The sequence below is a fragment of the Balearica regulorum genome, chromosome 16 (assembly GCF_011004875.1).
Source record: "Balearica regulorum gibbericeps isolate bBalReg1 chromosome 16, bBalReg1.pri, whole genome shotgun sequence".
In the NCBI taxonomy this organism is placed as follows: Eukaryota; Metazoa; Chordata; class Aves; order Gruiformes; family Gruidae; genus Balearica; species Balearica regulorum.
In genome coordinates this window covers 161,568-176,948 of record NC_046199.1, presented here as the reverse complement: position 1 = coordinate 176,948, position 15,381 = coordinate 161,568, and the positions used below count along the sequence as shown (strand labels likewise).

The 15,381-nt window shown below is 43.3% G+C and overlaps 2 protein-coding genes across 14 annotated transcripts in view; both read left to right on the top strand.

Annotated features, from left to right (window-relative positions):
* The first annotated feature begins 2,035 nt into the window (after positions 1-2,035).
* CPNE1 (copine 1) overlaps positions 2,036-15,381 on the top strand; it is a 45,272-nt gene continuing 31,926 nt past the window's right edge. For 3 of the 9 annotated variants that reach the window (XM_075769135.1, XM_075769132.1, XM_075769128.1), the window contains exons 1-2: positions 2,112-2,158; positions 4,921-5,004. The gene's annotated coding sequence lies outside the window, so the exon portion shown is untranslated. Of the gene's footprint in view, positions 2,159-2,309; positions 2,509-4,920; positions 5,005-15,381 lie in introns of those variants that run through there. The other 6 variants (XM_075769136.1, XM_075769134.1, XM_075769129.1 and 3 more) reach the window with 3 other exon arrangements.
* RBM12 (RNA binding motif protein 12) lies at positions 2,072-14,115 on the top strand. Of its 5 annotated transcripts, none has more exons than XM_075769126.1 (4): positions 2,118-2,158; positions 4,953-5,004; positions 9,063-9,122; positions 9,528-14,115. In XM_075769126.1, the coding sequence occupies exon 4, from the start codon at positions 9,550-9,552 to the stop codon at positions 12,196-12,198; it is 2,649 nt and encodes an 882-aa protein (XP_075625241.1). In that variant the 5' UTR covers positions 2,118-2,158; positions 4,953-5,004; positions 9,063-9,122; positions 9,528-9,549; the 3' UTR covers positions 12,199-14,115. The 5 variants fall into 5 exon arrangements, with proteins under 5 accessions (XP_075625240.1, XP_075625238.1, XP_075625241.1 ...); XM_075769127.1 differs by having other exon boundaries at positions 2,123-2,158; positions 9,063-9,094; XM_075769125.1 differs by lacking the exon at positions 9,063-9,122 and having other exon boundaries at positions 2,072-2,158.

The window sequence follows — 15,381 nt, the reverse complement described above, 5'->3', positions numbered from 1 at the left end:
TTTTTTTCCTAACACCATTTTTTTCTGCCTGCCTTCCACCACATGCATGTTACAGGGGAGCATACTGGACACTGTTACCAATGATCCCTGTCTTCTAATCTCCTGCCTATCAGCGTTTTGCTTTCCAGAGACACGTTTCCTGCTGCTATTGGTACCTAACCACATCATGCTGCCAACTCCTCTTTGGTACCCTTGGCATGCTCCTAATACTCGTTCAGGATCTTGTTCCTTCTCATCCACTCTACAAACAAATCTGCTTCTGTTAATCTTGAGTGAACTAAATGTTCTCTCCCCATGAAAGTTTGAGTATGGCTGAGAAGAGAGTTGGAGCACCAACCAGGGTGCTTGAGGTGCAAGGTATGTGCTGGTCTGCAGCAGCTGTCCAGTGCCTTCATGGAGTCAGTACAGATACAGTCTAGAGGCCAGCTGAGGATTATGTAGGTTGGTCCTGGGTTTTTTTTTTTGCTGGTCCATACATTAAACATTACAAGTCTCTCCACCAGATTGTATTTCAGCAACAAAAAGCAAGGTGGTGACTCAACACATTGCACAAAAGCTGAAAAGTCTTAAGTTTTCTCCTGACCTGGGATACTCCATTACTGCCCTTTGTTATCCTACACCTCCTCCCTGCTGCAGGATGGTGGGTATAGGCCAGGAAGTGCTGCAGAGCAAGGCCCTGAGCTGCTGCCTTGGGCGAGCTGCTGCCTTGGGCGAGCTGCTGCCTTGGGCGAGCTGCTGCCTTGGGCGAGCTGCTGCCTTGGGCAAGCAGCTCTCCGGGCATTGTGCGGAGCCTGGCTGTGGGTGCCTCTGGTGATGCCAGTTGGCTGTGCTGAGGGTGCGTGCTGACAGCTGACCCTGCCTGCTGTTGAGCTGTAGAAAGACGAATCACTGGATACTACCAGGAGTGATGTGTAAGCAGATGGCACACTTGGCAAGACAAAAAGGAGGTGTTAGCTCAACAGAACTGTTAAGTTTTCAGGGCAGCCATTATCATAAATACCGAGTAGAGTACAAAATCTGTAAAACTAGGGATAATAGGGAAATGATAAACAAGCATGGCCTGTTTATTGGGAAGGGATGAGGGTGGTAAAGGAGGAGAATTTGGGAGCAGAAATAAGGGGTACACTGGGAAACAAATAATGGAGTGGGGGTTATTGCTGTGCCAAGCAGCCCCTGGCCTGATCCCATTGCACGCCCATCACACATTTTGGCCTTGGTTTCTGTTAAGTGGTGGAAAACAATTAACTGAATTGTTGAACTCCCAAATGTGCTGGAAAAGCGTTTGCAACATGAGGCAATGATTTATTTTCATTCATTTCTTGCAGCAGAATATGCAGGGGGTTTTTTTTCATTGAAAATGGATGCTGCTTCAGTACCCGTGTCCACTGAAGCACAGTGACAGAGCACCTCCCAAGAGGTGTCTAGCTGTTCTTCAGCTCAGGACACTGTCTAGTTATTTTTATTGCATGTATCTTTAGTCAAGCAAAGGACAAATACAGCATGGGGCAGTTACACTCAAAAGGGCATTGACCCAGGGTAATCTGACTTTCATTTTAATTCTGCAACCTGGTCCTAAGTGAAGAAGTCAGAAACAACCATTCTCCTCAGGGTTCTTTTGTTCAATGCATCCTTTCGACTCCCCATTGCCTCAGCAATAACCCTCAGCTACACCATCGTTAATATCCAGAAAATGTGTCGCTATCACCGTATTACTATTGTACCAGAGGCAACTGTACGAGTCCTATACCGTGGGTCCGACGTTTCTCTTTTCGGTCTTCCAGCTGTAGCGTTGCCCTGCGAAGGGGGTGTGCTGACAGGGGAGGAGGCAAAGGACGACTCGCCACCACAACCCCAGCTGCTTCCGGCCCCTGGGGTGAGGCGCGACACCCCCGCCCCCCGCAGCGCATGCGCCGTCTGCCGCTGCGCACAGCCCCGCCCCGGGCGGAGCGGGCAGCAAAAGGCCCTGCGCGCGCCAGAGAGCCCCGCCCTCCTCGTGCCGCCCGGCCCAGGCCCCGCCCCTCCTTGGCGGCGGGTGGCGGCGCCGCATCGAGGCGGCCATTTTGTGGCGCTGCGCGGTCGGTGGCGCTGGGCTCGGCGCGGAGCGGGGCCCGGGGCGGTTCGGCTCCGTTCTAACCCTTTTTCCCGTACAGATCCCTCGGTAAGAGCGCGGCGGCGCCCGGGCGGGCCGGGCCGTCTGCCCTGCCCCGCGCTGCGGGCCCGCGGCGCAGCGTGGCGAGGAGGGGAAGCGAGGGGAGGGAGGCCGGGCGCGGCTGGCACGCGTCCCCGCGCACAAAGGGCCGGGCCGGGCGGCGCCTCCCGCGCTGCGGGCCCGGGGCACCGAGCGGGGCCGCTTCCGCCTCGCCGCGGCCTGGCGCGCTGAGGCGGGGGGGCCCGGGCGGCGGGTCGGCCCCCGCCCTCGCCCGCTCCCTCCCTCTCTCCCTCCCTCCCTCTCGCCGCGCCTCCGCCCGCGCCCGGCGGCCCGCGGAGCTGCGCGGCCGGCGCGGGTAGGTGAGTATGTGCGGGCCGAGCGCAGGCGCCGAGGGCCCGGCTGGCGGGGGCGGCCGAGTGACCTTGCGGCGGGGCCGGGACCGGAGCCCGAGCTGGGGCCGGGCCGGCGGTGGCTCCGGCGTCGTCGTCCGGGGCTGGGCGGGCTGCGGGTCGCGGCGCCTGGCGGGCCCGGAGCGGCGGTGGGGCCGCGGGAGCTGCGCGCCCGGCGGCGCGGTCCCGTTGTCGGCGCCTCGGCCCTTTGGCGCGGGAGGAAGCGGCGCGGGGCCGGTGCCGGCGGGGCTGGTCCCGGGGGGGCTCGCCCGGGCTCCTCGCCCGGCCCCGGAGGACGAAGCGAGGCGAACGCTCCGCACTTCGCGGGGAAGAAGGTCCCCAGTGCCTGCGGCGCTGCCACTGCGCCTCGGGGTTACCCGGCAAACACCAGGGAGGTTGCCGAGCAGTAACGCGATGATCTGCTTCGCTAAAATCAGCTCTGTAAAAAACCCCTACTGCTGATGTGGGTCCTAGAAGTACACCAGGCGTTTGTGTGAGCTTTCTTTTGGAAAAAAACCCCTACCAAACCCAACCTTCTTGGTTCTGGTTTTTCTCACTCTTAAACTTACTCATTCTTCTTTAGTGATTTTCTTACCCACCTGGATCTGCTGGGGTTAGGCAGAAAAATCGGCATGTTGTTTCCGCCTCAAGAGGACTCCTCTTGAGGTTATTTCATCGGCTGGTTCGTGTGCAGTGGATGGTGGTTCTGTATAGCTGACAGGGTGTTGTGGAGCCTCCCGGTGAAGCCCCAGAGGTGTGTCGGCGTTGTGTGGGAGCACTTGTGCCCTAGTCGGTGTTTGCCTAGTTAATAATGCTCTTGCGCTGGAAAGGATGTCTTTACCTATGAGAGTGATGGATGGTTTTCTTTAAAGTTGAAAGAATTGAGACTTGCAAACAATAGTAGATGGTGTTTGGCAGAAAGGTTAAACATAGTAGAGTGGAGGTTTTGCACCTTTTCTGAAGAATGCTGCTTGGTTTTCTTTATGTTGTTATACATTATAGCATGTTGTCTCAGTCCACTGCAAATGTTCAGCTTGTTTTCGATGCTGTGAAGAGAAACATATGCAACACTGTGGTTGCTGTACTGGAAATGCATCAAATGATTTGGGTTTTTCTTCTAAATGGAAAGTTCCTTGTGCATGAAAGATTTATCTGCTTTATGAAGCAGGTGTGGTTTTGCATGAAACTATTTTTCAGGTGATTACATTCTTTCCTGCATTGTAAACTACTGTTTGACACCACTAGATATGGAAGTATATAGTTGAATCCTTCTAATACAGGATTACTTGTTTCTCTTAAAGGTCTAATAATAATAATAATAAAAAGTCTTTTTGTCCTAAATGCATTTGCCATTTTAATGTAAGTCTGAAGAGTGTAGTTGTATCTTTCTCACTCATAAGTGTGCTCTTAATGTCCTGGAAGACCTGTGAATATCTGTGGTTTAATTCCCTCTGTTAGGGAGTTTGTGGATGGTTTGGCAGTACTTCTTTCTCTAAGTTCACTTTGTTAATGATGCTCATAACTGAAAATGGCTTATTTGGGTTGTGTGAGGAGGAGGCAGTTATTTGTTCTTGGTGTGATTTGTTCCTGGATAGTTTTCCAGAGAATCACAATTCTAGTATGAGATGGTCTACTAAGCAATGAAGGGTTTTCCATAAAATACTTATGTTACCATTTAAAATGTTTGGCTCTTGTGTTGAGTTGTAATTCCAGGAAGACAATTTTTATACAGGGATGGAAAAAAAAATGGGTATTTGATCAGGATTTGGATAACGAAATGACAGATTGCAATTGAAAATACCATATCTCAGTGGGGAGTTCTTACTGTGTGCTCTGCAGAGGTGACTGCCTGAAGGTGGCCCTGACATGTCACTTCATTTTACCAGTTTGTGTGGCTCCTGAAGAACTCTTCATGTGCAGCTCTAGGGAGGTTTTCTGAGGTGCGGCTTATGTTGCTTTGTTCAAGTAAGAAGATGTGCAGTTGGAGGAAGGAATATAATTATTGACGGAGCAAGGGTTTATTAAAATTCAGGGTTTTCAAGTGTTTAATTCTAGCTCTTTGCCTCTGAAAGAGTGATTTGTTCACCTATTGGTGATGGAGAAAATTTGAAGGATTCTTTGAATGTTTTCTGGTTCTTTTCACATTCTTTGTGGAAGGCATATTCATGTCTTAAAACCATACGAAAACTGTGCAGTGCAATTACTGACAAGTCATACAGGGATAAGGTATTAGAAAATGCACTCTTATTTATGGTGGTTGTATGTCACAGTGCCTTGTGGTGGTTGCAGGTTTGAACTTTCTATATATACAGTTCTTTGTGGACTGTTACTGCTGTTGTGTTGCCTGCATTGATTTTTGCCTCCATTTATTCTTTATTGCAGTCTAAAAGTTGGTTTTAATTGGTTGCCCACAGGATTGGCTTGGCTTCTGCTACTTGTTAAGAAAAAATACATCTGTCTTTGCAGGTAAGAGCCTTTGAATTGAAGACTTCTTTATATGCATATTGAATATATCTTAATAAATATTTGAAGTTTTTGGAATCTGTGAATTGGTATCAAAACACTTGGGTCAAATAATCTATATCTAGTGTCTTTACTTTGACTCCCACTGGTGATGGTGGGTCTGGCAATGTTGTTCTTGTAAATAGAATTTTCTGCCAAACTAATGTTTAATTGTTTTATCAGCATGCGGTAGTCTGGAACACTCTCCCAGTTATTTTGCACTGTTGGAAAATGTAGCTACTTTGCTGCAGGCCACAGGTCTGCATGTTTCTAACTGTTGGAGTTTAGAAGTGTACAGTAATTGGTTCTAATTAGGTTTTGCAGCATTTAAAGTGATCAGATAGGTTCAAATTAGGTCAGAGATGACTATCTTAATCTAGCATGTTGATTTTAGCCTTAAAAAAAAAAAAAAGCGAAACTGTATGTATAGTTTCAGCTTTTGCTAGACAGTCTCAGTTTGGATACTTAAAACTCCTCCTACATTACCAGTGTTATTCCAGTTCTTAGTCTTTGTCCATGAATTGCCAAATATGTTGTGTGTGTGTGTACCACATGTGTATTGTACTTTTAATACTCCCCAGGGACTATGTTTAATCTTCTAAACTCTTCTTAATTTGAAAAATGCATACATCTTAAAAGACTAGTCTGGTGTCTTTATCGATTTATGCATATGACCCAAATTCTGCTTATTTTACTGACTAGATGGAAGAAGTGATATAATCATCTGGTACACCTTTTTCCAGTGTAACATCAATGTTTTTAAAGATGTTGCTGTTAAGACACATAATCATGCTGTTAAGACTCACCAAATGAGTTGAATCAGTTTGTCGACAGCCCTTTAATCTCTGTTTTGATCGCAGCTTGCTAACGGGGATGGCTTGTCCGTAGTACAGCTCTAGGATTTTGTGTGTCTGGTCTCCAAAAATATGCCAAACATGCAAAATGACAACAAACCCCACTTTTGCCTTAAAGTACCTTTTTGTGAGGGGGGGAAAAGCAGGCAGCCGTCAACGCCTCAGCTCAACAAAAAGTCTTCAATACACACTTAACAGGAGCGTAGCCTGTTCTGTGTCCGAGTTAATGTTGCCTCTGCATGTATGTTGATCTTTACAACTGAACAGTGAAATAGTTGAGCAGGCTTTGCTTTTTCATTAGTTGGAAAATTTGAGTGAGTGGGTTATTGTCTCCTAAGTGCATTTTGGAAAAAATTGGACTTGCGAGTGCTTAGAAATGTGAAATTTGGCTCTTTTGGTCCTTGTGATTTTTCTTTAAATCTCAGAAGCGAAACTAATACTTTGTTAAAGCACTAAAATCCTGAAAAATTTGAAGCAGTTATGTTTTGAGTTGACAAAAAATTTTTTTTAGCCAAAAATATTTGATGGAGTAAAGTCCTTGAAATTCTTTTTATTTGCACCATGCTACTGTTAGCTCTTGATTAACAGCAAGCACTTGCTTAGTATCATGCACGGATTTAACTGTGCTGAAGTCATTGCAGCTAGTTTTTCTAGCAACTACGTGCATGAACAGCTGTTCGGTGGGGTTTTTTTGGTTGATAGTGATTTAGTGGACCTGAATAGAATACTTGGTAACAAAACTTTAAGATACCTCTTAGCATTTATAATGAAGTTTTGAATTTTAGTGTAAGGTTGAAATGCTTGCATTATCCCAAAAGTTACGCAAATGTTAAAATATTTGAACTCTTGAGAATTCTTTTGTGACCTTATCTGTTACTTTGTCTTCTGGGCTAGATTCATGGAATTGTTAGTAAATGCAGTTATATGATGTTCTAAACCAGCCGATCTGAGCAGAAAAACCTTCCCAAGTTGCCTTTGTTCAGCGAATGACCATACCAGATTGTCATCCCTCTTGTATTAGTAAGGAAACAACTAAAAGTGATATCCCATTTAAGACAAGACACTTCAAATGTCTGACTCCTGATGCATAAAAATTTCTGAAACTCATTTCTTTGTATAATAGGTCATAGAGAAAATGTAAACCTCCTAGCAAGATTCGGTATTAGTATTTTAGTTTTCAAAGCGCAGGCGCAAAAGCAGGGATGCTTTCATACCACTGGCTTGCCTCAGGATCATCTAATTCAAAAGCAATCGTGTAGCATAATGTTGCAATGTTTGGTTTTACAGTCCTCTTTGCCTATTTTAAGGAAGCCATACTAGAATTTTAATTTTAACTTTACTTTCAGAGATTGCGATCAGTGTTAGGCAAATTTTAAAATAAAACTACTGAATCATTGAAAAGTACTGCTGTTTTAAAACAGTGCAAAAAGTCTCATATGCTTTCTTAGATGTGTACATAGTGCAGATAGTTCTCACTTCGACCTGTTTCTTTTCACATGGGCCACTTATTTTGCTGTTGGAAAATGGGCAATGAACTGTATTCTCAAGGTAAATTTAAGTGTTGCTGTAAGGGATAAATGCAAGATGTTGCTTTTGTTACCTTGACACGGACATGGGAAAGTTACTTAAAAAAAAATCCCTGAGGCTTAGTATGTATTCCCCTTTCTGTTGCTGCCATCCCTGAGGGGAGCACGGGTTTTCTTAGCGGTGTGTACAGCTGGAGTTTTTTTAGACCTTCTCACATTTGTCTTGCAAGTTCCAGTCTCTCTCTCAAGACAGTGTGGTAAGGAATTGGATGTTGGTTCACAGCAGCTAGAGCAGCAGGGCTGGATTTGTGCCAGTGGGCTTGTCTGCTGGTTCCTTGAAGGAGAAAGGTCTTCCACACTCCTGGTGTCAGCTGGATGTGGGCCAGTGCCCTTTAATACCCCAGTATGTTTCTTGAGTTCCTTAGTGCATGGAAGGGGTTAGCTCTGGTTTATTGGGCAACAAAACAAAAAACTTAAGTACCCATTTAAGTAATCTGTAGTTCCATCATGCAAACAAAAGAATTGCTGTTTTGTTTTTTTTTCCCCTGTAGAAGAATTGTTACTCTTGTTTTCATTAAGTGCTGAATTCAGCCTTACCTGACCTGGTTAAATTGTTGGATAGTGGCTTTACCTAGTAGTTAAGGATGTATTCATGGCATGTCTACTCAAAATTGATTAGAAGACCTGGACAGGCAAATGCAGCTGACTTAAAGATTCGACTATGCTGGGATACAGTACTTAGCTGAATGTGAAATGTTGGCAGATAGTTACTGATGGTAGTTGGTCACGGCTTTCACTTAGGCCAAAAGTCTTTGGTGGTGCACTGCCTCCTGGTGTTGCATTGTATCATCTGGTTCATCCTTGATTTCTGATGCTTAGTTAACACCCTTTGTACGTGACTAATGGCAACCTTAGAGGTCTTCCATACAGATACTGAACTGGCTTGTACTTAGGAAGTCAAGAAGTTGCTGAGGTGAAACAAGGTGCTACTGCTGACTGCTCAGGATGAGAGGCTGGCTTCTGAGCTGGTAAATTGTGCTGGTATTAAGATGATGCTTTCAGCCTTTACTGAAGGTTTGTCAAATATAAGTGAGAATTACCTAGTTTCCTGTTTATCTTGAACTTCTGATGTGACCTCAGGCTCTTCTGTAGAATATGTATAAGATAACTGTCGAGGTCTACCTGTTCAAAATTGATCTTAAGCTTCCACTAACCTCAGGTGCAGAGGTAAAAGTCATTTACTTGTGCCTGAGATGGAAGGTAGAATATTACAGAGAACATCTGCAACTATTAAAAAAAACTATACCTTGTTTTTGAAAGTTGTCAAGGTTGAATATCTAGCTAGGATATGCGCAGATATTAATCTAGTTTAGGTGCGGTCTGTACAGTCACAAAATATCTGGGGCTAGTTTGTAACTGTTAGCTAGCTTCATGGTCACCTAGACCTCTCGCCTTTGCTAGGAGAAAAATAGAAGATCAGTATAATCTAGATGGTCCCTGTCAGGATGCCGTGCAAGTCTCACTGTCACTAGTTGTTCATAATGGATTTTGTTTCTAACCAATGCGCTGTTATGTTCCTAATTGCCTTCACCTGGAAGGAGATAAAATCCTTCCCCAAATGAGAACTGTTTATTTCCCATAGGTGTGCAGAATTTATCTCAGTCACTTTGCCAGGTACAGTGGATACCCATATCAGTGTATGGTAAATTAATTTTGTTTGCTTGGCTAAAATACTCATTTTTGCTTATGTTCCATTGAATATTCAACTACAGATACAGTAGTTCTGATTTTTGCTGTTCCTTAGTTTGTGGGGTTTTGTTGGTTTTTTCTTTTTCCCTCTTTTTTTCTGATACTTGTGGGTCTTAGTTTAACAGTTATTTTGGAATTTCTAGTGCAAAATGTATACTAAATCTGTTGGTAAATGTTTAATACTTCAGTCTGTATGAAGTAACCAAACGTGAATAAGGAACTTGGAATATAAACATGCTTAATTTTTGCAAGATGTTGTTAGGTGTATGTAAACAAATATAGTAGATGGTGTCTGTAGGTAATTGCATGGTGTCATAAACAGTAGTCTGACATAGCCGTTGCCTTTTCTCATCTGCAGGTGTGTGTTGTTTCAGCGCAGCATGGCTGTGGTCATCCGCTTGCAAGGTCTCCCGATTGTGGCGGGGACCATGGACATTCGCCACTTCTTCTCTGGATTGACCATTCCTGATGGGGGCGTGCATATTGTAGGGGGTGAACTGGGTGAGGCTTTCATCGTTTTTGCCACTGATGAAGATGCAAGGCTTGGTATGATGCGCACAGGTGGTACGATTAAAGGGTCAAAAGTAACACTATTGCTGAGCAGTAAAACTGAAATGCAGAACATGATAGAACTCAGTCGTAGGCGTTTCGAAACTGCCAATCTAGATATGCCACCAGCAAATGCTAGCAGGTCGGGACCACCACCTAGTTCTGGAATGAGTGGAAGGGTTAACTTACCTACTACTGTACCTAACTTTAATAATCCTTCTCCTAGCGTAGTAACTGCTGCTACTACTGTGCATGAAAGCAATAAAAACATATCCACATTTTCTACTGCCAGTATGGGGACTGCACCTCCAAATCTTGGGAGTACCTTTGGTAGCCCAACATTTAGCTCAACTATACCTAGCACAGCATCCCCAATGAACACAGTACCTCCTCCACCAATCCCTCCTATCCCAGCTATGCCATCTTTGCCACCAATGCCTTCAATTCCCCCAATACCTGTTCCGCCTCCTGTACCCACACTGCCTCCTGTTCCTCCAGTTCCTCCGATACCCCCTGTGCCCCCCGTACCTCCAATGACACCTATGCCTCCCATATCAGGAATGCCTCCTATGAATCCTCCACCCGTAGCACCTTTACCCACTGGAATGAATGGGTCTGGAGCAGCAGTGAATATGAACAGCGGCTTGAATCCATTGTTTATTGGTCCCATGAATCCTGTAAATCCTATCCAGATGAATTCTCAAAGTAGTGTCAAGCCAATTCCAATCAATCCAGACGATTTGTATGTCAGCGTTCATGGAATGCCCTTTTCTGCAACAGAATCTGATGTGAAAGACTTTTTCCTTGGGCTCCGTGTGGATGCAGTCCATATGCTGAAGGATCATGTAGGTCGAAATAATGGAAATGGACTAGTTAAGTTTTTTTCTCCTCAAGATACATTTGAAGCACTGAAGCGAAATAGAATGCTGATGATTCAGCGCTATGTTGAAGTTAGTCCTGCAACAGAGAGACAGTGGGTGGCTGCTGGAGGCCACATCACTTTCAAGCAAACCATGGGTCCCTCTGGGCAGTCACACCCTCCTCCACCCCAGGCTCATTCTAGGTCCAAATCTCCTGGTGGGCAGAAAAGGTCACGGTCGAGATCTCCCCATGAGCAGGGTTTCTGTGTTTATTTGAAAGGTCTTCCCTTTGAATCAGAGAACAAACATGTGATAGATTTTTTTAAAAAGCTGGATATAGTTGAAGACAGCATTTATATAGCTTATGGACCTAATGGGAAGGCAATTGGAGAGGGTTTTGTTGAGTTCAGGAATGAAGCTGATTATAAAGCAGCTTTGTGTCATCATAAGCAGTACATAGGGAATCGCTTTATTCAAGTTCATCCAATTACTAAGAAGGCAATGTTAGAAAAGATAGATCTGATTCGTAAAAGATTGCAGACCTTCAACTACGACCAGAGAGAAATCCTCATGAATGCTGAGGGAGAACCAGGCTCACCAAAATTGTGTGCGCATATATCTAATATTCCGTACAATATAACGAAAATGGAAATCCTTCAGTTTCTAGAGGGACTTGCGGTAGAAGAAAACTCTATACAAATTCTTGTTGATAATAACGGGCAAGGTTTAGGACAAGCACTGGTTCAGTTTAAAGCTGAAGATGATGCTCGTAAGGCAGAGCGTTTGCACCGTAAAAAACTGAATGGAAGAGATGTTGTTTTGCGTTTGATAACTCTAGAAGAAATGAGAGATATTGAGAGAAACCCACCATCTCAAGGGAAAAAGATACTGAAGATACCGATACAAGGAAATGCGACTGTGCCAGGAGCACAGGGTGCTGGCGGGGATGAGCATGCCTTCTTGGGGGGGAATTCTAAAGATGCAAACAATGGTCCTCCATTTAATTTCCCTGGTAACTTCAGTGGGTCTGGCACTTTTGGTCCCCCTCTGCCACCACCCGGAATAGGTGGCTTTCCTGAGTCTAGACCAGGAATACCTACAGTCGCAGCGAGCGGTTTACCTGGTGCAAGTATTGAGGTCCCAGGTTTTGCAGGTGGTCCTGGTAATCTGAGTGGACCAGCGGGTTTTGCAGGGGGTCCTCAGAATTTTGGTAATGGTCCTGGCAATTTAAGTGGACCCCCCGCCTTTGGTACTGGTCCTCCAGGAATTGCTAGTGGTCATTTAAGTGGACATTTAAGTGGACCTCCGGGGTTTGGACCTGGACCAGCAAATATACATATTAGTGGACCCCCAGGTTTTGGAACAGGGTCTGGGAAGCCGGGACCGACTGTCATTAAAGTGCAAAATATGCCCTTTACTGTTTCAGTAGATGAAATTTTGGATTTCTTTTATGGTTACCAAGTGATCCCTGGTTCAGTGTGCTTAAAATACAATGAAAAAGGCATGCCCACTGGAGAAGCAATGGTTGCATTCGAGTCTCGTGATGAAGCTATGGCAGCTGTTGTCGATTTGAATGACAGGCCTATAGGCTCCAGAAAAGTAAAACTTGTTTTAGGGTAGCTGTTAATATGAAGTAGTTGTAGAATAGACATTCATAGTGCTGTGATAAATGCATCTGGATTGGTTTTTATAGTATTTCCAGGATAGAACCTGTGGATTGTTTAAATTGTAAAACAGATTGGTTTTGATAAGACAGAGCACTGGGTTAGCCGTTACATGAGAAACACTGCAAGGATAGATGCGCAGTGGATTTTCCCATGCAAATATGTGGAGAAGCTAGACAGATTCTTATTCATCATAGAAGTTTGGTAAACTGTACTGGACACAGTGCTTAGCAAGGAATCTAGATTGGTTTTACATAGTTTCGGATAAGGGAAATAGATGAAGTCAGTGAAGCTCTTCAGTGGGTGCTCTTGCAAGCCATTGTAAAATAGATAGCTCTTTCTAGGTTTGGTTAAAAGCTGGCTGAATTTGCTTTGTTTACAGGTCAAAGCTTTGTTTAAAGTCCTGATTTTACTCTGCAACTGAACGAATTCTCAGTGTACACAGATTAATTGTTTTGTGTATGTATCTTTATTTTTCCAAGGTTCTTACTGTATGAACAGTTGAATTATGCCCATTGCTGATGTGTCTACCAAACTAATTCCTATAAGTATGAGCAGAATCGTTCTGTAAAATTCAAGCTGTTCTTTGTGGAATAACCTTTAGTTATTTATATATTGCGATTATAACTGTGCAGAATAAGACTTTTGCCACAAGTATAGCTAACCTCAAACATTATCATATGAGTTTTATAGTACACTTATAAAACATTTGCAGTAGAAGTAACAACTTGAAAATGCTCATTATTGTTTAAGTAGCTTGATTTGTTAGGATTACATGAATCAGTTGGGATAGGATCTTTGGCACTAGTTGGATATTGATGTTGTATTTCTCATGTGTCTCTTGAGCTCCTTACATAGTCTCTGCTAAGAGAACCAAAGTGGTGATTATTAGTAGAAGATTGGAGTCCAGTTAAAGTTTTAAATTAGTTTATATATGAAAGAAACTTTTATCTGCAGCAACTCTGTCGTGAATTACTGCTATGGGTGAATTCAGAGATAAAATTTATTTTTCTCCAAAACTTGAAAATACTGAGTTTACTATATATTTTTGCAATAAAGTTGTGCTGTCATATTCAAAGTCTGTAAAGAGTTGCCATTTTCTTTGCTGTGCAGTAAAACCTTCCATGGAAAAAACAGTGAATTGGAAAGGAAATAATCACACAAGTGAAAAATAGAATTTTTTTTTGATTCATCCATGCTTGGCTTATGATAAATTTTAAGACTTGAGCATTGCCCGAAAAATCCTGCTATTCCCTGCAAATCATTGTACTTAAACATAGTAAATGTTAAACTGTTTTGTTTTTTGGACAAAGAAAAACAGTGCCTTTTGGTGTTGCATATCATGGAACACTGAAGTGTGTGGTCAGGCAAAATTGAGAGGTGCAAGTGGCAACAGTTTTATTCACGTGGTGTGTAGGAGAAATTTGAAAACCTGTGCGGCGCTGCATCCCGAGAGGATTTCACAGGACAGGAATATGTGGAAGGATTGTATAAAGGTGTACTTCAATAAAGAGGCGGTCGCATTACACAGATGCTTCTGTAATTCATTAGCATAATTTTGTTTTGACAGATTACTAGGTGGTCCCAACTTTGGAAAAGTCATGTGATTTGTATATACTGTTTAAAATTAAGCCTCCTGTTAATAAAACTGTCTGTCTCTGAAGCTTCATGTTATGCGTTTCAACAGTCTTTGGGAGTAATGTTTCAACAGCAGATCTTTGTTTCTTTTTTTTTTTTTTCCTTTGAAAGTCTGAAAGTACTCTTGCTGATGTCAGAAAGATGTGTGATTAGGAGTCAAGCCTTTCAGTTTATTTTTAAAATTTTGCTCTTTGTTTTTTAAACAACTTTTATTAAAGTTTCATACTATATTGGAGTTATTTGGGTGCTTGTTTTTTCATGTTTCACATTAGAATAAAATTACTGAAAAGGAAAACTTGGCTTCATTGTTCACAGAATTGGTTTAAGATGTTAGTGTGTGCTGATTTGCGGAAAGTGGTGATGACTGTTTTTTCAAGTTCAAATGAATCACAACAATGCTTGCCTTGTTGTGAAATGTAATTAAACTACAGGTGTCTGGAATTTAGATACACAGTTCTGCGTTACTGTCTTGATTTCACATCTTGATCCTCTTGGTAACAGATAGAGGGTTATTAGTGTTTGTGTTAGACACGGCATATGCTGCAAAACATGCTTGTGTGCCTGTTCCTTTGGACTTTGTAAAAGTGCAGGTTTGTTTTGGAAATCTTTCTGATTCTTGAGTCTTCTGTATGGTCTAAAGATGTTTAAATGCTTATCTAAAAAAAGTGCAAACCAATACAAAAAGCCGTTAGTGTTGGCAACATTGACATGGACGGAGTGCTGAAGTGGAGGATTTGGGGTGGGGAAGGGGCTGTTCATCTTGCCAAGCAGTTGATGTCCCATAGCGTAAGTTAGTAGTAGTTGGTAAATATCCCCTCTTCCTTGAGCGTAGGCTCTTGGAAAAATATGAAGTCATAGTGTATTTACAATTTCTGTATGTACTATAAACAATATAGCTGTCCCAAATAGTTATGACTGATCCGTTAAAGCATATATAGAGAAAGGTTCATTATCAAGTGTCACTTGCAAATATAAGAAGTTTTCTGCAAGGACTCACTTTTATGGTAGAAGCAGCCTTAAACTGTATGTCGTGCTAAATTGAGGGATGCCCTTATATTAACAGACTACATGGCTAGATTTGATAGGATTGCTTACTTTGCACATGTTTATATTTCTGAACAGCCTTAAAAATAAGGGGTAGGATCTCTGAGGTCCTGTCTCCAGTGTGGAAGGTATGTAACTGCCTTTGCATCTGCGCTTCAAGGCTGGCTGCTAACAAGAGGTAGCAACAGAAAGAATCAGCTAATGGACGCTGCTCCAGTTTGCAGTTGTTCTGGCCTTGATGCTTTGAGTGTCAGGAACTGATATCCTGCTTAGCCTCCTTGCAACAATACAGTCGGTGACACTGATGTCCCAGTTTTTTCCAAGTTATGGAAAGAAGATACTTGTGTTTTGTATAACTGGCTAAGTTGGTGGTTTTAGCAGTTCCTTAAGCGCTAGTGTCTGAGTACTACTTGTTAAAAAAAAAAAAAAAAGTGGTAGTGTTACATTCCCGACACGA